The sequence below is a fragment of the Balaenoptera ricei genome, chromosome 5, assembly GCF_028023285.1.
Source record: "Balaenoptera ricei isolate mBalRic1 chromosome 5, mBalRic1.hap2, whole genome shotgun sequence".
In the NCBI taxonomy this organism is placed as follows: Eukaryota; Metazoa; Chordata; class Mammalia; order Artiodactyla; family Balaenopteridae; genus Balaenoptera; species Balaenoptera ricei.
In genome coordinates this window covers 140188769-140211748 of record NC_082643.1, presented here as the reverse complement: position 1 = coordinate 140211748, position 22980 = coordinate 140188769, and the positions used below count along the sequence as shown (strand labels likewise).

Below are 22980 nucleotides of genomic sequence, written 5' to 3'. Positions count from 1 at the left end.
CGTGAACACCCGTGGGACCATTTTTCAGCCTACCATGGAGGGGATGGTCAGTAGAAAGAAGCAGGCACAGGGCAGCCTGGGAGAGTGTCCAGGGAGAGGGAGCGGCTCGCACAAAGGCGGGACGGGGGAAAGTGAGCGGAGGGAGATGAGAGCAGAGCCAGATCCCGAAAGACCTGATAAACATGCAACAAGAGCGGGGCAGCCATGGGGGCTGCGGGGAGGCGGGGAGGCGAGGGTCCACGCCTGCGGTGGAGGGCAGGGGGTGATGGGAGGCGGGACCCGCCCTATGGAGACACAGAGCTGGGCAGTGTTGGCAGGTGGGCCCCAGCCTGGTCTCCCCCAGGCACGGCTCAAGGCTGGGGTATCAGTGCCAGGTCCTCTGCTGTTTCCCTCGCATGTTTCTGACCCATTCCAGAAGTTGCATCTTTGGTCTCTGTGTTCTGGATCCACTAATCCCGGAGGGGGCTGCGGAGGAACTCTGGGAGGAAGATGCCATGACCTGCAGGTCTGTTGCTCACAGCGATCCTACCCCGGAACGCTGGCTCTGGGAGCTCCTGGCCCGGTCCCACGTGCTCGGGCAGATGGATGTTTGTCCAGCTGCAGCTGTGGCCACAGCTGTCTGCTCCGGCCCAGCCCTGTCCCCTGCAGGCCAGCCCCCACCTCATGTGTGACCCCAGGTCCTTCTCCTCTCTGGGCCTCAGTTTCAGCTTCTGTGCAATGGGTTGTTTGGTAAGCTGTGATGCCCCTTTCAGTCCCATCCTTCTGGAACTCCAGGTGTTTAGGGCGGGACCCCGAGGCTGGAAGCGGGGGTCCCTCTCCCCACGGGGCTCTGACCTTCTCAGCACCTTGTTTACAGCTCCTGGGACGCAGAGTAGGGGGTGGGCTGTGAGCTCAGCCACCAGGGGCTGCGTCAGGAGCCTGGGGGTTGCACACGGCTTGGGCGGCAGCTGGCGGGCTCTGAGAAAGTTGTTCTTCTCCAGGAGCAGCCGGAGTAGCCGCGGAGAGGCCAGCTCTGCCCAGCGGGGGGCGGTCAGGGCTGAGTGGCTGGCGGAGGACAGAGGCCTTGACTGCCACAGAGCCCACCACTGCAGGGCCGGCTGGGGCGGGCGAGCAGGCGGCCCCCAGCATCAGGCGAGGGGTCCCTCCGCCCGGGAGGTGGCATCCATAGGCCTCCCTGGATGCAGAAGCGTAGAGTCAAGGGCCCCGACAGAGGTCAGCCAGGGAGGGGCCGAGCCGAGACCACGGCCCAGGCCCAGCTGACTCCTGAGCTGAGAGCCCCACCTCCTACCTCCCGTTTCACACATGGACAGCCTGAGGTCACGGAGGGTAGGGGAGCCATGTCACCCCGGGGGCTGGCGGCAGGGAGCAAGCGGATGTGAAGTGACACTTTGGGCACTTTGGGGCCAGACTGTGAGTCAGGAACGCCCTGTGCGACACTTTTTTTTGGCGGTGCCATGCCGCTCGCAGGGTCTTAGTTCCCGGGTCAGGGATCGAACCAGGCCACCTAAGTGAAAGCGCCGAGTCCTAACCGCTGGACTGCCAGGGAAGTGCCCTATGTGACATTTAATTCAGCACTTACTGCAGCAAAGCCGCTTTAGGGACAGATGGGTCTCACCCCGCCCTCTCTGGGCAGCGGGGCTGCGTCCCACGTCTGCCCGCTTCCTCCCTCCCCTCCAAACCCGAGGGTCTCTGGGTGGCGGTGGAGAAGGGGGGATGCTGATGGATTGGTCACCGTTGCTGCCCGCAGAGGCCACGCTCAGGGAGCCCGGTCCACCCCAGCTCCACGCCTCAGGGGAAGACGGTTCCCTGAAATGTCCAGAGGGAGCCGGCGACCTGCCTGGGGCACGGCAAGCACGTGACCCGACTGGACCTGCCGGGCAAGTGCTGGGCACGCCCGACGTCTGTCTCTCAAGGTCTCGGGCAGGAGGGGCTGTCGGTGTCCCCCACGTTGCCCCACCGCTGAGGTCAGAGCAGTTCTGGGCTCGCTGTCAGCCTTACCTCCAGGGCCTGCGTCCCTCTGCCTTTGGCCTGGGGGCTCCCTTCGGGCATAGCGGACACTAGCTCCGCCCCCTGGAATGAGGGAGGGTGGGGTCTGTGGACGACCACCCCGCTTTCCATTTTGCACAGCTCTTTGGAGGGTCCCAGCCGGGTCCGCCCCGTTGCCTGAGCCCACCAGCTCACCACCGCAGGCCTCAGTCGGCTTCTCTCCCTTCCCCACGCCCGCTGCTGTGCTAAGGGCCGGATTGTGTCCCCCACATTCATATGCTGAAGCCCTACCCGCAGCGTGATGGTAGGGAGAGTTGGGGCCTGGGGGCGAGCAGGGCTCGGTGAGGGTGGGGACTTCACGGTGGGATTGCCGGCCCTGTGGGCAGCCCCCCGCGCCACGTGTGCACGCAGGAGCAGCGACCTCGGCAGCTGGGAACCGAGTGGATCCCCTTGATCTTGGACCCCAGATCCCTCTCAGATGCCTGGCCCTGGTCAAGCCTGAGGCTCTACTCTCAGTGCCCTGCTTCCAGCTCACCCTCTGCCCAAGTGCAGGCCCACACGCCAGCGGCCGTGTCCTGGACTGCCGCTTCCACAGCCCCGGGCTCCTTACTCTCAGGGGGGACCAAGTGGCCGCTGGGCATGCGCTCGGGGCGGCTGACGATGGAGAGCAAGGACCACGCTGCGCGGGCCGTTGTGAGTGTGCAAAGCAGGGGGCCTGCCCGGTGGGAGTGAAAGCAGAGACCTCAGAGGGCGGACAGACTTCGGACGTTCGGGCTGTTCTAGGTTGAGGGGTGGGGTGGCACAGGGCCTGCTCTGTGGGGACGGTGTGGCCCACTCTGGATGGGAGGGGAGGGATGGGGGCTGGCTGGGAGGGGGGCTGCCCCACGGCGTGGGCTGAACCAGGCTCGGGGGCCGTGCTCTGATGTTTTCGGAGGATGCTGGCACCGCTCTAACTGTGGGAGTCCAGCGCAGGGGGGACGGGAGGGGGCGGGCCGGCAGGCAGGCAGGCAGTGGGGACCGCGGCCTGGTAGGGGTTGGGACGTGCCTCGCAGGGCTGCCTCTATGCCTGGCCCCCTCTTTCCCCAGCAGGGCCTGGGTACACCCCAGGGGTGGGGACTGAGAAGGGTCCTCAGTTCACATGATCATCTGAGCCCTGGGATTGCAAAACTGGGATGGTGAACCAGATCCCAGAGCTGTCATTAGAAAGCCGCCTGTGACGGTTTCTGGTTCTTTTCTGCGTGTGGGTGCTGAGTGCTTTTTGGTCTGATTTCCCTTCCCCCATCCGGCCAGCTGGCCACACTCAGCATCTCCAGCGCCCACGTGCCTGTCTCCACGTATCTCCTGTGAGCCCTTCTCGGTACTGAGCAGGATTCCGGCTGCCGCCATGGCCGTCTGAGACCATCTCCTGAAATTCGCCCCGTGGCGGGTCATTTAAGTCTGGACCTATTGAACCTCAGGCTCTCGGAGCTCGGAAAAACTTGAAGTCTGCAGTCTGAGGTCACTCCCCCGCCCCACCCCCGAGGCAGAAGGTGGCCGCGGTCACACAGAGGCCGGCTGGCGACAGACCCTGCCGCTCTGTGAGGTTTGGAACCAAGGGGCCTCGATCCTTTCAGGCCGGTGGTCCAGAACACAGGGCTGGGCCCCTCCCTCTCAGCCCTGATGGGCGCCCCTCACCCTCACAACCCCACTTGTGACCCTGGGAGCTGGCCCTGGGCAAGTTCACAGCTCCCGCCATCCCTGGGCAGCCCCGCGGTGTCCCTGGGCAGCGAGCTTTGTCCCTCCCGTTCTGCCTCATTCCCTGTTGCTGGGTGGTCTGCAGTGAGGATGGCACAGCACAGATGCAGGGAAGCCTTTATCACACGGCCTGGCCGCCCACACTCTGCACACTCAGCGGGCTCGCCGCTGCCAGCCGGGCGCCTCTCCAAGGGCTCTGCCCGACTGCCAGGAGGTCGGTGGTCTCAGGACCCTCCTGCCTGGGGGGAGAGGCCACGGCACGGGGAGGGGAGGGGTCTTGCCGGGGACCGGGGGGCTGGGAGTAAGTGGGGAGCCAGGGCTGAGTGGTGGGGTGGCCGGGGCGTGCTCCAGGCGGTTGGCCCCGGGTCTCCGTGCCCACCGATGTGTCAGCTCTGGGCCAGGAGAAGCTGCACAGCGGCGGGTGGGCTGCCCCAGACGCCCCTGCTGGCACAGGACCGTGCGCTTGTAAACTTTAATTCCCATACAGTAGAGAAACGTACAGTACAAGCAACACGGGGGACCGACCGCACAGTGAAGCTCACGGGGCCGCCTGGAAACAGGCTCCCTGCGGAGAGGGGAGCACCTCGCCTGCTCCGGGGCGATGCCGTGAGTCCCGCTCCGCACAGAACAGCCCGGGGAGGTGCAGCCGGCTCAGTCCTCCCCTCCCCTCCCCCTGCAGGTCCCAGCGTCCTCTGCCTTCTGCCCTCTGCCCTCCACCCCAGGGTCCGCTCCCGGAGGACGGGCGGCCTTCCCGGGGGTCAGACACGCTCTGCTCCCTGCCAGCCTCTCTTGCGCCTGGGAAGGCGAACCTCATCGCCAAGCCCCGGGGCTTGGCTGGACAGCCAGGGGACATCCCGCGGTGCCAGCTCCGGGCCAGACCCGTCACACCTGACTCCTCAAGGGGAGCAGATTGGCCGGGCAGACAGCCCTGGTCATTCAATGTGGTGGGCACGGTGCTATTGGGTGTGGGAGGCCAGGGAGGCGCACCTGGGAGAGGAGGAGGCTGGGGGCTGAGACCTGAACAGGTGAGGGTCAGTGAGGGGAGGGGAGGAGCAGCGGGCATTTCAGAGAGGTATCCTATCAACAGGTGCAAAGGCAGGAAGGCGGGAGAGAGGATGGGACTTCCTCCGGGGAAATAGAAGAGTTTTCTAGATCTGGGAACTTGGAAGGGCCCTCAGGAGCATTTGGTGGGCGGGGGGGGACATTGGGCTGCCCCCAGGGGCACTGTGATGCTGGAGCCAATCCTCCCAGAAGGCTGAGATGCGGACCCCTGGCCAAGCCCAGCCTGTGGCTCTGGCCCTGGACGGCCGCGAGGAGGCCTCTGGCTCTGCTGAGGACCGACCTCGGTCCTTTGTCCCGACCCCATGGGAGGCAGCGGCTCTGGGCGGAACCCGTCTGCTGGCCCCTGTCCCGGCTGCAGGCTCCAGTCGGCGATGGAGGGAGGTGGCCCCACCCTCACAGGACCACCTCGGGCACAATGCTGAAGAGCAGGTCATCGTTCCCCCGCCGCACCTGCAGCAGCAGGGGGGACTCGGTCAGGACGGCCTCCTGCAGCTCGCTCGAGTCGGCCAGAGGGCGCCCGTTGACCTTGACGATGATGTCGCCATCTTGGATGCCCCCTCTGCCAACAGGAGAGACACAGGGTCACAGCACCGCCCCGAGACGCCCGGGCCCGGGTCTGGGCACAGTGGGCTTTAACAGCAGCACGTTAAGAAAATTCATTTCAACAGGGAAGAACGGGGCCCTGACCGCAAGGCTCTCACACCAGACGGAAAGCACTGTCCTACAACGGACTAGCGCTTTGTCGGTCTACTTCTCTACATCAGAAGGGCCGGGGTCACGTGCTGGCTGCAGCCTCCCTAGCTGGGCTGCCTTGGGCCAGGTGCTCGGCCCCTTAGAGCCTCAGTTTCCACACCTACAGCCCTATGTGGGAACATGCCTTGCAAATTACGAGGTCCAGGGGGTTGATTCTAACGTAAGACTTTCCCATCAGAGACAGAGCGAGCTGGGCTGGCCCCCCCATTTCTGCACCTGACTCACCGTGACCTTCCCCTCCACCCAGAGGGCGGGCAGGGTGGCACCGTGGTTAGATGCATGGGTGATAGCTCCCAGATCCACACGTGTGGGCTGCGTGACCTCGGAGGAGTGACTTTGCCCAGCCTTAGTCTTCCCATCTGAGCAATGGGGCGAGAGCAGCAGCCTGCGTGTCCCAGGCTGCAGTGAGGATTAACTGAGATGATGCATGTGGAGCGCACAGCTCACATGCAGCCTTGGTCAGCGGCGGCCACCATCACCACCGAGCTCCCCTGTCTGGCTCTCGGGGTGCCCTGCGTGTGGCCGCTCTCGGTGACTGCTGTCTGCTGAATCAGTGGGGTGCAGCAACTCGGAATAAAGAGCTTGAGTTGGGGTGGTTATTCTTTGGCTTCATGGATCGGTATTTCGACAATTTTTACTGCAGGTCGGCTGCGGGCTGAGCACGTGTGCCGTGTTCACGGCGGAAGGACACAAGGGGTCCGCGTCTTCCAGCCCAGCACACAAAACAGAAAGGAGGGGTCCTGCTGGGTTGAAGGGGCCACAGGGGCTGGGGGGCCCACCTGCCCAGCTCCACTCCGCACTCTGCCCTCACCCCTTACAGCAGCCCAAGACCTCAGCGTGGACTATCTCCAGCTCCCGGCGTTACAGTTAAAAGCAGGATCTGATGCAGCCCACCCACTGCACAGATGGAGCCCTGAGGCAGAGGAGGGGAAGGCGCTTGCTCAGAGCTGGTCTAGGGCACAGGATCAGCCGTGCAAGTGCGTCAGACCCCACCCACCGCACTGCCCGCCTCAGCTCCCAGGGCTGCAACATTCGACCTTTCTCTAGTAGTTGATGGTTTCCAAGAAAACGAGGCTTTATCTCATTTGATCTTGACAATGTCTCACGGGACAGGAAGAGTGGGCTGAATCATGCCCATTTTGTAGATGAGAACACTGGCCCAGAAAGACCCAGGCTGGCCCACTGGGCTGGTGAGAGCCAGGCTGACGCAGAGTTCTCAGCTCAGGGTGACCTCTGCTACCCTGTCTCCCCAGACCCAAGGAAAGGACATTCTGGGCCAAGGAAGGGCACGGCTTTCACCTCTCCAGCCTGCCTCTGGCTTAGACGACTGGCCAGAATCCCACCTGCCACTCCACATTGCGTCATGCTGCCAGGAAGCTAAAGGTCATGCAAATCAGTGAAGCCCAGCCCAGGCCCTGTACCCACCTGCCCAGTCTCCCTGCTTCCTCTGGTGGAGCCTACCTCTGAGAAGGTGAATTCGGGACAACCTCTTGCACGTAAATTCCACTGCTGACCGCCGGGAAGTCTGGGTTGCTGGCCTTTAGTTCCTCCACCAAACTGAAAAGGCAGTTCCACTGTTAAGGCACTTCTTCTGAGCCTCTAAACTGACTCTTCCTTCTCTCCACCACCCAGGCCACACCAGGCGTCTCCTCTGGGCTCCCACATTGCCCCGTCCTGCCACTGACCACTCTGGGTTGTCACTGATTCTTGTCTGTGTCCCCTACTCAACATGGGCTCCTCAAGAGAAACCTTGGTGAAGGTGGATGGTTAGAAGTGTAAAGAGGGGAGGGTGACGGACAGATAGATGGGAGGATGGGGGGAGGAAGGATGAGGGAGGGAGGAAAGGTAGAGGAGGATGAACAGACAATGGGTGAATAATGCTGTGGAGAGACAGAAGACTGGATGGATGGTGCGATGGATGAATGGATGGATGACAGGGAGAGAGAAAGAACACCTTTAGAAGATAAATTGGCATATTGGTCTTGATTCCAAATTGCTTTCAGATTTATTCCCTAGGTGAACAGTTGCTGAAACAGGAGGAAGGTCATTTTAGGGACTGAGGGGGTGGGAAGGTCAGTCAGGTGAGCTTATCTCTTCCCAGAGCTCCCCAGTGCAGTAACCTCTTCCTTCTTCAAACTTTGGTCTTGACGTTGCATTTTCTTCCCTTCAGCTTCCTTTCCTTCCTCCCTCTCCCTCCTCTTCCCCACTCCCTTCTCTATTTCACTCACTTAGTATTTCCAGGCACCCACTCTGCTGTAGACCGGGTTCTGGGAGGGGTGGGGAGCAGACAGATGAGCAGGACCCAGTCCCTGCTCCCAAGGAGCTCATGGTCAAGGTTGAGGATGGGCAATTCTGACACCATGGGACCAATGCGATGCTGGCGAGGGAAGCACAGCTTTGCAAGTGAAGAGGAGGCACCTCCTCCCACTCGAGTAGCCTGGGGAGGTAGAATAGTGTCCCTCCCACCCCCAAAATTCACGTCCACCTAGGGCCTCAGAACGTAACCTTGTTTGGAAATAGGGTCTTTGCAGATGTGGTTGGTTAAGAATCTCTAGATGAGATCAGCCTGGCTTAGGGTGGGCCCTTAATCCAATGGCTGGTGTTTTTATAAGAGAAATAAGAGGGAGATTGGACACAGACACACAGGAAGAAGACGCCATGCAATGAGAAAGGCAGAGCTTGCAGTGATGCAACTACAATCCAAGAAACACCTGGAACCACCAGAAGCTGGGAGGTACAAGGAAGGATCCTCCCCTGGAGCGTCTGGGGGGAGTGCAGCCCTGCTGACACCTTGATTTTGGGCTGTGGGCTTCCAGAACTGTGAGAGAATGAATTTCTATTTAAGCCACCGAGTTTGTGGTAATTTGTTATGGAAGCCACAGGAAACTAATCTGGGAGGCTTCCTGGAGGAGGGGCACCTGAATGGAGTCCTACGGAAGCCAAAGGAACCTATCAGGCAAAGGGGGAAAGGCATTCCAGGCAGAGGGACCGGCGTGAGCAAAGGCTCAGAAGCCTGAGTGTGTCTGGTCTGCTGGAGCACCTGCAGGTGGCCGGGCATGTCGGGGCCAGGGTCTGGGAGGAAGCTCGAGGTGAGGGATGAGAACGGAGGGGTGGCAGGGGGCAGCGTCCTTCAGCACTCACCTTGGTGTGATGGTCCGCATCCGTATGCCAATGAAGCGCTTCTTCCAGTCTAGAAACCGAACATGTCGGGACTTGGTTAGAGCCACCATGAAAGTCTCTGTCCCCAGTGAGGAGCCAGGCAGGGGCAGAATTCCCCCACCCCCTACACCAGTAGTAGAAGGCAGCAGGAGCCACCCTGCTTGGACCAGCCCAGCCCCCTTGTGATCAGGCACCTAGAGTTACCTCTCTCCACTTGGCTGCTCTTGAGGAGCTGGGAGACGTCCTGGCTCTAATCTTGTGGCTTCGTGCCCACCCTCACCCTCTCAGGCACCATCCAACCACCTCAGCTCTGACATCTGCTCTCCTGCTAAGCCCCACATCCAAACCCCAGTGGACAGTGGGGCTCTTCTCTCCAGCCTCCATCCCACAGGTTCCCCAAACTCACCTTACTCTGGTCTGAACTCGTCACCTTCCCCTGCCTTCTCCATAAATAATATATTAATTGATAATACCCAGTGAGCTCTAACCATGTGGCAGGCCCTCTGGTTGGAGCACTATACACATAATAGGCTAAGATGGTACCTCTTTGCCCCCAGCTGCTCCCGCCTGTGACTTAGACCCAGAAATAGCATTTACATATTTTAAACCATACCAAACAAGTTTCAGTACATTTTTAAAATGTCATATCATAAAAATACGCTCTCTGGCCACAGTGGAATTAAACTAGAAATCACTAATAGAAAGGTATCTACAAGATTCCCAATAACTTAGAAACCAAATATATATTTCTAAATAACTCATCTTTAAAGATAAATCAAAAGGGAAATTGGAAAGTATTTTAAACTGAATAAAAATGAAAATACAATGTACCAAACTTTGTGGGATGTAGGTAAAGTGGTACTTTGAGGGAAATTAATAGTACTAAAGTACCAATATTAGAAAAAGAGAAAGATATCAAATCAATAACGTCGGCTCTCTCCTTAAAAACTAGAAAAAGAAGATCAAATGAAATCTAATACAGGCAGAAGAAAAGAAATAATAAAGAGTAGAAATCAAAGAAATAGAAAACAGAAATAGTGGAGAAAATAAATGAAAACCAAAAGTTGATTCCTTGAGATCAATAAAATTGACAGGAAACTGATTAGGAAAACAAGAGAAAAGACACAATCATCAATATCAGGAGTGGGAGAGGTGACATCACTACAGATTCTACACGTATTAAGAGAATAAGAGACTAATATGAACAACTCAATGTCAATAAATTTGACAACTTAGGTAAACTGGACAAATTTCTTGAAATTTCCAAACTACCAAAGTTCACTCAAGAAGAAATAGATAACCTCAATAGCCCTATATCTATTAAAGAAATTGAGATTGTAGTTAAAAATCTTTCCACAAAGAAACTTCAGACCCAGACGGCCTCACAGGAGAATTCTAACTAATGTTTAAGGAAGATATCATATCAATTCTACACAAGTGGCTCTAGAAAATGGAAAATGGTACTCCTGTGACATTGTGACTTATAATAAGAAATATATATTTTGGTCTTTGCCCAGAGTTCCTAACACATAGCTCCTGAAACTTCTGTAAGCTCCTAAAGTGATTAGAGCTACAGGGGGCATCTTTTGCTCTCAGTTCCTGAAATAGTTCCAGAACAATAAAGGTGAAATGGGTTTCTGTTATTCATAACAAGTCCCTTTCAATCACACTTGACTTTATGTTAATGAGGTGACTTTTGCAAAGCTCCTAAGGATGGGGGCTGGTTGCCAGAGGAAACAACCACGTAATTAGAGGATTGGAAATTTCAGCCCCAGCCTTCCCTACCCTGACTCTGGGGAGGGGAGAGGGGCTACAGGTTGAATCAATTGCCAATGGCCAATGATTTATTCAATCATGCCTATGTCATGGAGCCTCCATAAAACCCCAAAAAGATGGGTTCGCAGAGCTGCTGGGTTGGTGATATGTGGAGATGCAAGGAGAACAGTGCACCCAGAGAGCATGGACTCTGCACCCCTCCCCCATACCTTGCCCTATTCATCTCTTTCATCAGGCTGTTCCTCAGACATATCCTTTCATAATAAATTGGTAATCTAGTGAGTAAACAGTTTTCCTGCTCTAGCAAATGATCCAACCCGAAAAGGGGGTCATGGGCGATTCCGATTTATAGTCACAGGTGTGCAACTGGCATCTGAAAGCAGGGTAAGGGGGCAGTCTTGTAGGACTGAGCCCTTAACTTGTGGGGTCTGATGCTATCTCCAGGTAGACGGTGTCAGACTTGAGTTAAATTGTAAGGCACCCAGCTTGGCGTGGGGAAACCCCTCACACTGCTGACCAGATGTGTCAGAAGTGAAATAGTATCGCAGTAGAAAATTGAGAGCAGAAGAGACTGACAGAGGGAGTTTTTTTCCTAAACAACTTCTCAACTCATTATCCCAATACCAAAACCAGAAAACTAGACCAATATCCCTCATGAAGATATATGAGAAAAAAATCTTTAAATGTTTTCAGCAAATCAAATCCAACAATATATAAAAAGGATAATACGTCATGACTAAGTGAGGTTTATTCCAGGAATGCAGGGACGGTTTAATATTTAAAAACCAACCAATGAAATTTACCATATTAACAGACTAAAAAGGAAAACTAGTGTCTCAAAAGATGCAGAAAAAGCATCTGACAAAATCTCACATCTACTCCTAGTAACAACTACAAATAAAAGGGATCTTTTTCAACCTGATAATGAACATCTATGAAAAGCCTTTAGTTAATATCATACTTAATGGTGAAAAACTGAAGATTTCTCCCTAACACCATTAATGAGGCAAGGATGTCCACTCTCACTACTTTTATTCAATATTTTTATAGAAGGGTCTAGCCAGGCAATAAAAAAAAGCATTCAGATTGGAAAGAAGTAAAACTGTCTTTATTCACAGACTGCATAATCACCTATTTAGAAAACCTGGTGGAATCTACCAAAAAGAACTAATCAGTGAGTTATCAAAGTTGCAGGATCTCTTATGATCAACATACAAAAATCAATTTTATTTGCACATTCTAGTAACAAACAATCAGACATTGAAATATAGAAGGATAATTTTGAATAGCATCAAAATTACAAAATACTCAGGAATAAATCTGATGAAAGATGTGTAAAACCTGTGCTCCGAAAACTAGAAAACTCTGCTGAGAGAAATCAAAGAAGACCTAAATAGTGAGGCAGTATCTCTGTTCAGGGGCCAGAAGATTTAATATAGGTAAAATGACAATTTTCCCCCAATTAATCTATAGATTCAGCACATCCCAATCAAAATACCAGCAGGGTTTGTTTGGGGGGTAGAAATTGACTAGCTGATTCTAAAATTTGTATGGAAATGCAGAGGATTTAGAAAAACCAAAGCAAATTTGAAAAGGAAGACCTGTTGGAGGACTGACTTCAAGACTCATCATAAAGCTACAGTAAAGAGGACAGTAATGTTGGTATAAAGAGGGACAAAAAGACAAGTGGAACGGAATATACTTATTTTGTTTTTGACAAAGGCGCAAAGGTGATTCAGTTAAGAAGGGCAGTCTTTTCAACAAGTGATGCTGGAACAACTGAATATCCAAAGCAAGAAAAGAAAAAATAACTTGATTCATATTTGGCACTATTTTAAAAAATTAATTCAAAGCAAATAATAGTCCTAGGTCTAAAACCTCACAAAGTAAAACTTTTGGGAGAAAATGTAAGAGAAAATCTTCCTGGACCTTTGGTTAGCAAAGATCTCTTTGATATAACACTAGATTCACAATCCATTTACAAAAATTGGTAAATTAGACTTTATCAAAATTTACAAAACTTCTGCTCTTAAGAGAATGAAAAGACAAGCCACCAGGAAAAGATATTTGCAATTCATTTATCTGACAAAGGGATCCTATCCAGAATGCATAAAGAATTCTCAAAACTTAACAACACGAACAAGTCCAATTTTAAAAATGGGCAAATTCTGTAAACAGACATGTCACCAAGGAAGACTGATGGATGTTCCAGATGGTGGAACCCTGTGGGAGATGAGGTCAGAGCACATGGGAGCCCTGACCCCATCGATCTGGTGGGCTTTGGGTTTGGGGTTTTACTCCCAGGGAGGTGGAGCCTGGGGAGGGTTTGCACAGAGACACGCCACGGTCTGCCTTAAAGTTTGAAAGAAGCTCCTCTGGCAGTGGGAAGAGTCTGGGGTCGGGGTGGGGGGCAAGGGCAGGGACAGAGGAGCAGAGAGGAGATGAGTGCCCCTGGTGGCTGGCTTGGGGTGTGAAGCTGGAGATGGCAAGAGGGAAGTAGGGGACGGACAGATCCCCAAGGTAGGGCCAGCGGGGCTGCCTGATGGATTGGATGCAGGTGGGGAAATCTGGAAGGATGGAGCTGCCGTAACTGAGAAGGGGAATGGTGATGGGGACACACAGATTGTGGGGGTGTGGGGGTGACAAGCAGTTGTACATCTGAGTCTAGGGTTTGGGGAGAGGGTCAGGCTGGAGGTGTAAATTTGGGGGAGTCACTCTCTAGATGGCACTTAAATCCACAAGACTGGATGAGGTCCTCAGAGGAGAGGGGTAGGGCCCGGGAACTGAGGCCTCAGCCCTCCATCCTGCTCCTGACATGAGTACTGGCCACTGGTCAGCTTTGCTCACAGCCCCAAGGTCATGCTTACCAAAGAGGAAGAAAGCCGCGGCTTCGAGAAGCGTAGCCCAGGGTCACCTGAGGCCAGCGGCTGTCCTGTTAGATCTCCTGGGGCAGGAGATTCCTGACCTTCCACCGACCCCGGAGCAGCGGGCCCCGCCCACTCGCGGGCTTTCCAGAAACAGAATCATAACTGCAACCCTTCGTCTTCCCGTCCTTATTGGAAAATCACCTAAGGGATGCGTGTCCGATGCTGGAAACAAGGCTTGGAGGGAGGCTGGGTGCCCTGTTTCTTTCTAAACATGTCACGGAACCACGCTGATCCAAAGTGAGGCAAGTACATCAAAGACGGTAACAAAACAACGGTGCGGGCGGGGAGGGGAAGTGATTGCCTGAAGGGGGCGGATGGTCTCCGGGGAAGGAGGAATGCACCAAAGGGTACATTTTCACACGGTCAACTGCACGCCACGTGAACTGACTCTCACTTCAACAAACAAGCAGACACGAGACTGATGCACACACCTGGACTTCTTGGCATCAAGACTGATCTCTGATTTGCCCCAGGGCCCCCCTCCCAGGAAATGCCCCTCACTCCCCCTTGCTCGGGCCTTCGCCATGTCGGTGTATAGTCGACACCCCACGGTCCAGCGGGTCCTATTGGCTCCAAGTGCAAAGCAGATCCCGGACCCAACCAGCCCTCGCCCCACAGCTGCCACCCCCGAGCCTGGCCGCCAGAAAGGCTGCTGTGGGCCCCTAACTGGTCTCCGGCATCGACTCTTGTCTCCCCGAAATGGACTCTGTAGATTAATGTTGTATCCTGCAACTTAACTGAGTTTTCGGACGGGTTCTATTTGTTTCTGGGTGTCGCCTTCAGCATTTTCTATATAGAGTACCATGTCATCTACAAAGAGTGACAGTTTTCCTTTTTCCTCTGCCATTGGATTCCTCTTATTTCTTTCTTTTTTTTTTTTCATTTAATTATTATGGCTAGGACTTCCTAGACCATGTTGAATGACAGTGGCAAGTGTGGTCAGGGTTAGACTTATGTGTAAGCATAACTGGCCCTCTTCCCTTTCCCCCCTCTCCAACTCTCTGAGGCTTCCAGGAAGGACAGGACCAGTCCAGGGTCACACATGACTCAGGGAGTTGAGCTGAACCATTGTTTTTCTGCCCCTCAGTCCTGGGCATAAGTTTGTGTACTATCTGCCTACCTTCTGGGCGGACACCTAGGATGGCCCAGCCCACTAACTCAATCACCCGGGGTGGGTACACGTCAGTCCTAAGACTGGCTGAACCCCCAGACACTCCTGGGGCCACTCTTACCTTGAAAGTCCCCCAGAGGGCTCTGCCCCCCAATCCCTAGATGGAAACAAGAAACGCACCTTAACTAACATCCCCTCACTATAATAAAAAGACGGTTAGTCTTAAAGAAATTTAGATTAACTGGGTTTGGATGATTTGGTATTTTTATTTCAAAAAAAAACCTTAAAAGTGAACATCAGTCAATTTCAGAAGGCCTTAAAATTATAAATTCAGTCATTCAGCTAAAATTTGTTGGGCTCTTTCATTAGTCCACATGTCCTCAGGGAGGTGACAGCTCTGGGGACAGGGGACGAGTGTTCCCTGGGGCCTGGGGTGAGGTCAGTTCTGAAGGGGACAGTCCCCGTACAACAAAGGATGGGGACAGTCCCTGCACAACAACAGAGGAAGAGAGAAAAAAGAAGAGGATGTTATCACCCCATTTCCAACAAAACAGTCACCCCACAGCTCAATCTGTGCCAAGTACAGCCCCACTGATTTCCAGGAAGGTGGCCAAAGTCAAAGGCACCCCTGGAGCAGAGGAAAATTAAACTGGAAAACTTGGTTATTAGAGAAAAAAACCAAGTGTGGTACGAAGGTGCAGCCCTGGATCAAGTTCTGAGCTTCCTAGCAGCCAAGGAGAAAAGGGCTCAAGAGGTGAGATGATCCCCTGGCCAACAGAAGCCTTCAGCTTCTTTAGGGAAGACCGGCTGTGCCCTGGCTTCAGGCTGTCTTCACATAAGGGACACGGATGAACCAAACGGGGTCCTCAACTGCGGTTCTTCACGGGACCAGTCCTCCGAGCCCTGGTCTGGGCTGTACTGGAGTCTGTATACTTGGCTGGTGGGGGCATGGAGGATGGGGCAAGCGTGAAGAAGTGCCCCTGCCCTCAGTGGACTGCTGGCGAAGGGGCTGGGAGGAGACAGGGAGCAACGTGAAGGTGTGAGCAGGAGGGCTGAGTCAGGTCTGCGTGCTGGCCACGAGGGGTCATGGGAGACAAACTGGGCGGAAGGAGAAGTTGCTCAGGTGAAGAGAATGGTGGGAAGGTGGAGGCCGCCAGGAAAGGTCCTGAGATCAGAAACGCGGCCCTCCTCTGGAGAGTGGCCGTGACCACCGACTTTGGGAAAGCGGCTGGCCTGTCCTTACTAGGGACAGGGGACAGTCACCTGGCCTTGTCAAGGCCTCTCCCAGATGGATGCTCGTGGCCACCTGGGAGCGGGCAGGGTGGGCTGGACACGCCTGTGTGTGGGGGGTAGGAGATGGAGGACGAGAAGAGGGTGATGTCCAAGCATCAGGACCTCGGGCTCTGGTGGATGGGTGGAAGGAAGGAAGGAAGGGTGAATAGGTGGATGGATGAACAGAAGGAAGGAGGGATGGAAGGAAAGAAAGAAGGAAAAGGAAGGAAGAAAGGAAGGATAGATGGATGAAGGAATGAGTGGATGGATGGATGAACGGATGTATGAGTGGGTGCATGGATGGGTGGGTGGGGAGAAGAATGGATGGGTGGATAGGGGGGTGGGTGGTTGGATGGATGTGTTGGTGGGTGAAGGGATGGGTGTGTTGGTGGGTGAAGGGATGGGTGTATTGGTGGGTGAAGGGATGGGTGTGTTGGTGGGTGAAGGGATGGGTGGGTGGATGGGCAGATGGGTGGGTGGGTTGGTGAGTGGGTGGGTGGTTGGATGGATGTGTTGGTGGGTGAAGGGATGGGTGTGTTGGTGGGTGAAGGGATGGGTGGGTGGATGGGCAGATGGGTGGGTGGGTTGGTGAGTGGGTGGGGGGATGCAAGGAAGGAAGCACTGGGTTCTGACAGCTACGGAGCAGCCCAGACAAGTGAAGCCCAAGAGCCAAACCCCTGGAGGTGGGAGGTGAGGTTGATGATCCCCAGCCGGAGGGGCCAGTCTGGAGGGGTAGGCGTGAACGTGGCCATGAAGTGGAAGACCTGAAAGAGGCTGAGGTATCCCGGGGCGGGGCTGTCTCAGGATGTCAGGACTGGGTCAGGAGTGAGCGTGGGCACACAGCACCACAGGATCTCCTGGCCCGGCTGGAGGCTGTAGGCTCAGCCCTGGGACAGCCTCCCTGCCTCCACGTGGGAGCTCCGTACCTTTGCCGTGCTTGTCCTGGAACTCCGTGAGGAAGCGCGTGATGCGGTCTGAGGGGATGGCAAAGGAGATGCCGGCCGCAACCTTGAGCGTGTTGATGCCAATGACCTCGCCGTCCTGGGCAGGTGATCAGAGCGGGTGGTCACTCGGGGAGCCCCAGCGACCTCTGCCCTCAGCAGCAGAGCAGCGTGTCCGCGGCTCGGCTCCCAGAGGGGACCCTGGCCATCAGCGCCCTCCCTGAGAAGCTCCGAAAAGGTGTTCTGGGGTTCACACCTGGGTCAGGGACCCCGACCTCTCCCGCCATTTGCCTCCAAAGCTGACCCTGCCCCCATCGCTGGAGAGTGTCGGCTGGGGAAGCTTGCAGTCTGCCCCTGAGAAGCAGAGCCCGCTGACCGAGGACACCCCCAGGCAGCATTCTGAGGGGCTGGAGCCAAGAGGGACGTGATGAGGACTGTGGGACCCCCCCATCCCCTCCTTCTAGAAGCAGGGTGGGACAAGTGGGCCCAGGGCCGCCCCCAGCATCCCCCCTCCTCCTTTCTGTCCCTTTGGAGCTGGGCTCCCACCCTGCCCTGCCCTGCCCGCCGCGAGGCTGCTGCAGCTTGGCCGGATCTGCAGCCTGAGGCCCCTCTCCTGGACCTAGCCCCTCCCTCAGCCCGGCAGGCACCCCTGCCCTGGCTCTCCCGTTCACCTCGGGGGTGACACCTGCACACGACACCCAGGCCAGGGCCTGGCCTGGTCACCAGGGGTCCCCTCTGGGGCCTGCCTCAGAGCTTTGGACAAAGGCATACTTCGCCTGCCTGGTCCCCCAAGTGCCCATCCCCACCTGTTCCCCAGGAGCCATGAGGTGGGAGGACCAGGCGAGGAGAGGATCCAGGGATGGAGAGTCTCTCATCGGCCCTGTATGCCCATCCCCCTCCGCCTGGACCACAGGGCGTGGCCTCCTGACCTCTGGCCTAAGGTCCTCCCACACGAGCTTTCTTGAACACCAGCGCTATGGCCTCAGCACTGCTGGAAGAGCCTAGGGCTTGTCAGGGCGCGGGGAGACGCACCCTCCGCGTCAGGACGTGGCGCACCAGCCTCCTTGCACTGTTTCCCACCTGTTGCTCCAGCAGCGACACCTGCCTGTACGCCTCCACCCCGTGCCCATGCTCTGCCCTCTCCCTGGAATATCTTTCTCCTGCATGTCCCCATCCACCCAAACCCTCCATCTCCACAGCCCAGATGAGATGCTCCCGCCTCCAGGAAGCCCTCCCTGATATCACGTCAGCTGCCAGGTCCCCCGGCCCAGTGTCCCTCTGGAGCCCTCCCTGCTCCTCACACTGTGCTTGGGTGTGTCCCTGCCTGACCCCCTCCTTGGATGGGACCCCCTCCTGAGCACTGTCTGAATGGCAAGGCTAAGGCATTCCCCTGAGATCTGGCACTGGGGGAACAGGCATCTGTGTCTTAGAGAGGGCTGGACCTCAGCTGGCCTGGTCTATCCTTACACGACCCAGACGCAGGGACCAAACCCAGGGAGCCTGGGTGCCGAGGTGCGTGGCACGCCCATCTCGTCTCCTGTCAACACGACAACAGGGGGACCCAGAGGGGGTGACTCGTCCCCAACCTGTGTCCCCTGTCCCAGGTCCACCACAGGCACACAGCCCTGGCCTGGGCTGCTGTTCTCGGGGCATCCCTCACTCCTCTGACAGCACCAGCTCCCCTGGGGGCACGGGGCAGCTCGTGCTCGGGGTCATATCCTCCGCCCGGGCCTCCAGGCTGTTGGCTGTGTTCTGGGTCCCACGCCTGCCTCGAGGCTGTGCCCCACCCGCCATGTGAGCAGAGCCCCCGAAAACTCGAGGCCCCTGCTCTAGGGGACACTTACCAGGTTCACCAGGGGTCCCCCGGAGTTCCCATACTGCAGGGCGAAGAAATTCGACATTAGCTGTGCCCTGGGCCCCCCGACCCCGAGGGTTCCTGAAGCTTTTTCTTCCAACTACCATTCCAACAAGCACAGAAACATGTAATTGAATGTCATCCCCGGACAACGTCGAAAGGCCTCATCACTGTCTCCCATTTCATAGATAAGAAAGCTGAGGCCCACAGAGGCCAAGTGCACGGCCGTCTGATCATCAGGGTCTGACCTGCCCCGTGCTGTCTGCACAGACCTCGTGGGCTCCCTCCAGCCTCACCTCCACAGGAAGGGCAGCAGCAGGCGGATGCAGGATGGGGCACCATTTCTCATCCCACCAGCCTCGAGGAGTCTCTCAAAGACTAACGCTTCCAGAAGAGGGTCTGAACCACGGCAAAGCCAGAGAGGCAGGCGCCGGCCGTCAAAGTGCTTTGTGAATGCAAAAGGTGCCATCCAACATAATAGTAATAATAACAATAGTAGTAATAATCAATGTTGACCGGGGTGTGTATTTGGGCAAAGATATTTCAGGGGCCTCGGCTATGCCTCTACCTCCCTGAAGGGCTGTCCCGGGTCAGGCCAGCAGCCTCTAACTCCCAGGGCCAGCCTGGCACCCATGGGTAGAAGTCACAGGGAGTCAGAGCTCCGCTTCATCTAAAGAAAGAACTTTCTAGCCAATGGCTGCGCCCAGTGCTGGGGAGGGCTCTGGGGACAGAGCCCCGTGGCTACGGCGGGCGCTCACGTTGATGATGGCGTCTGTCTGGATGTAGTCCATGTCCGAGTCCCGGAGGCCCAGCTCCCGGCCGTCCCGCTGGGCCGTGCTGACGATGCCCGTGGTCACGGTGTTCTGCAGGGCGAAGGGGCTACCAATGGCCACCACAAACTCGCCGGGCCGCAGGTCTGCCGAGTGGCCCAGCGACAGCGCCGGGAGCTTTTTCTGGGAGGGGGGGAGGTGGGGAGGACATGGGGAGGGAGGCTCAGCTGTCGGCCTTCGGTGGGACCAGAGCCAGATCATGTCCAGGCCCCCGGCAGGGTGGTCCCTGGAGCAGCTGGACAGAGCCGTCAGGGCTGCAGACCAAGGCAAGTCTGGCTGCCCTGTGGTGGCCACGAGACCCAGGGCTGGCGTTCACAGAGCAGAGGCTCAGCCCCCCAGTGGCCACAGGTGTCCCTAGGGCAGGCCTCAGGGGTCCGTCATAGGGAGAGTGCACAGAGGGTCCAGCCGGGCACGGCCTCCGAGGTCACTGAGCCCAGTGGTTCAGGGGTCCCAGATCCCTCTGAAAATCCAACAAAAGCCACGGACAGCAGCACCCGGAAAATGCACACACTGATGTGTGGAATGGGGTCTGCGGGAGCCCTGGAGCCCAGTGGGGACCCGCGATACTGGTTTTGGAATCCGATGCAGCTCAACCTGATCTCCCAATATAGACACACAGGGAAGCTGAGGCCAGAGAGATAAAGCGACTTAACCACGCTCTGCGTCCCCGTCCCGCCCCTGCACACCGAGGACACCTGCACTCTCCTCTCCTGTTTTCTCCTGGGGCCAGCGGAGCCTGTCTGTCTGTCTGTGTGACTCTGCATCTGGACTGGGAGCTCTGAGGGGGGCCGTGCCTTATTTGTCTCCATGTTCTGGAAGCTGCAGGGAGCAAGCTCAGAGGAGGAGATGCCCGTGAACTTGGAGGGTTTCCTGGTTTTGATGCTGCACCCCTCATGTCGGATGTCACCCCGGGGGGAGGGGCGGCATGTGGGACCCCTCAGCACCACTTCTGCAGCTTCCTGTGGGTCTGTTCTTATTTCCAGATAAAAAGTCTTCTTCACAAGGTGCTGGAGTTTCCCCACCAATGGTGCGTCAGTGACAAAGGCAACTACAGGAAGCGAACTTCCAGGTGAACTAAATAACATGAAATGCATGTGCTAATTGTGGAGGGGAGTAAAGCTTCTAGACTACACAATGGAAAAAGGAAGAAAAGCCCCGGAGATGGCCGCGCTCAGATCACAGGGGGCTCGGCTAACTCTGGAAGTCGGGGGGCAGGATCCTGCACTGTGGACCCTCGGGGCTGTGGGTTCCATCTGGCCTCTGCTCTCTGCTCCCATGTCAGGAGTTTCCCCTTTTTACGCAGTGCCACCACGTCAAATAAGAATTTTTCCCTGTTTTTCATAGCAGCTCTCAATAAAGGTAGAAAGGTAAACGCCTGTAAACGGAGTGAGGGGACCTCCGGGCGGGTTAAGGAGACGCCAAGCGGCTGTGCCCACGTGGGAGACGTGGGGTCTCGACGCTCCACTTTCTGTGCCGCTGGATGGCGAAGCCTCAGTAAGTGGCACAAAGGGTCCCAGGTGGAGGACCCGGGCGCTGCAATCGGGGTGAGGACCCAGAGAGACAACGCGGGTTGGCAGCTTTCCCCAAAGCTTGGTTTGATGCCGCGTGCAGGGCTCGGAGGCTAAGAGGCAGACCTGCTGTCAGGAGAACCGCTGCAGGCGTTGGGCATCTCTGGGCACCAGGGCACCTGGGTCTTAGTGACTCTGCTGGCATCTTTGGCCCCACGTGGCCGCTGGGGTGCGCCCCTGCCCCCCCTGGGATTCCAGTGCCTGGAAGGGGAGAGACCCAGAGACAGCCAGACCTGGGGTCTAATCCAGCTCTGTCTCTCCCCACAGGGGTCCTTGGGCAGGGGTCGCAAACTGTGGCCCTTGGGCAAATCCAGCCCAATCCAGCAGCCTCTTCTGTAAATAATCTTTTCTTGGACCACAGCCCAGCCATCTGGCCTGTGGCTATTTTCCCAGTCCAGTGCAGAGAAGTTGCTACAGAGACCACGGGGCCCGCGAAGTCTAAATCATTTACTACCTGGCGCTTCACAGAAAAAGTGTGCCAGCCTCTGTCCTTGAGTACATCCCTCCTCCCCCAGCCCCAGTTTTCTCGTCTTTAAAATGGAGGTGGTGTTCCCAGAGTCAATAACTACTGGGAAAGGGCTCAAAAGTGGGCAAGGGTCTCCGTTAGGATAGCGGCGTGGAGCCACTAAATCTCCTCTCCCGTGATCGGGCAAGAGGACACCTCCTTGCAAAAGACCGATCATCTCAAGTGCTGGCAACTTTATTCAGAGAGAGCAGAAGCCAGGTTCAGACTCAGCCAAGCTGGACTCGCCAGCCCAGATGGGCCCGCCCCTCAGGGACCTCATGGCATAGGCAGGGCACAGGTCACCGCAGGTGAGCCCGCAGTGGCCCCCAGAGTCGTGACCACAACGCTGGACGACAAGAAACACGCTGGAGGGAGTCTAGAACTTAGCCGAGTGGGCCCAACCTGCCCTTGGTTAGACTGACCTCGGGCAATCACCTGACTCCCCAGGCCTCAGTTTCCCCTCTGAAATAGCCGGACCCTGGCGTCCCTCCCGCCAAGGGCTGTGGTGGGGATTGGGGGGTGTGCTCAGGCTGGCCTCCCAGGAATGGCCAGTGGTAGTCACGGAGGAGCACTGTGGCCCCGGGGTAGGTCTGCCTGCTCAGCTGGGGTGCCGATGTGGAAGTGGGGGGATGGAGGGGGTCAAGTATCCCAAGTGCTCCCCACTGGCCTCTGTCACCCCCACGGGGACAGCGGCATCCCCAGGAATGGGCCCGGGAGGGACAACGGAAGTGTCCTGGGCCTCGGAGACCCTCCGTGTGGGAGTGGCTATGGGCAGCACAGAACCTGCTCTGCCCTGCACGGGCGGCTCAGGGGAGGCACAGGGCGATGTCCGGACGCCCGGGTTCTAGTCTGACTAGACCCAAGACTGGGGACACATCGCCGGTCCCCGGGGGTCTCAGTTCCTCCGAGTGTCCGACGGGAGGGCTGTGCCAGCGCGTCTCAGAGCCCCGGGGTCCAGGAAGGGCTCCCCCCTCCCTCACCGCCCACTCACCTTGGGGTGGATCTTGATGGTGGCGATGTCCGACTTCTTGTCGATGTCTTTGATGGTGGCCTCGTAGGTGTCACCGTTCTGCAGCTGCACCTTGAGCTGCTGCCGGCCCGAGACGGTGTTGGTGCTGGACACCACGTGGGCGTTGGTGACGATCAAGCCAGCCTCCGACATGATGAAGCCTGAGCCGCTGGACAGGGGCACGTTGCGGCCGAACAGAGGGTGTCTGCGGGGAGGCAAGCAGGCGGGCGTTCAGGACTGGGGTGGGGGTCGGCCACAGCAGTGGGCCGGGGGGAAAGGAGCAGAGCTAGTGCCTGGGCTTGGCGTCCACCAGGCCCAGCGTCGAATCCCAGCTCTGCCACCTCCTGGCTGTGGCCTTGGCCAGGTCATTAAGTCTAGACCCACTTCACAGCCGCAAAGAGGGGCCCATGATCTGTGACTTGCCATCTGCGAGGATGAGTCAGGAGGCCCGTGAATGTCAGACCCATGACGATACAGCAGGCACTTCCTGCC

General features: G+C 56.7%; 1 protein-coding gene across 2 annotated transcripts in view; it reads right to left on the bottom strand.

Annotated features, from left to right (window-relative positions):
- Window positions 1-4178: 4178 nt before the first annotated feature.
- HTRA3 (HtrA serine peptidase 3) overlaps window positions 4179-22980 on the bottom strand; it is a 32524-nt gene continuing 13722 nt past the window's right edge. Inside the window, exons 3-9 of one of the 2 annotated variants that reach the window (XM_059923668.1) lie at window positions 22471-22693; window positions 19335-19529; window positions 18566-18598; window positions 16707-16821; window positions 8677-8725; window positions 6997-7092; window positions 4179-5341 (exon numbers count right to left, since the gene is read on the bottom strand). In XM_059923668.1, coding sequence (XP_059779651.1) covers window positions 5176-5341; window positions 6997-7092; window positions 8677-8725; window positions 16707-16821; window positions 18566-18598; window positions 19335-19529; window positions 22471-22693 — 877 coding nt within the window. In that variant the 3' untranslated portion in view covers window positions 4179-5175. Of the gene's footprint in view, window positions 5342-6996; window positions 7093-8676; window positions 8726-14754; window positions 15518-16706; window positions 16822-18565; window positions 18599-19334; window positions 19530-22470; window positions 22694-22980 lie in introns of those variants that run through there. The other variant, XM_059923669.1, reaches the window with a different exon arrangement.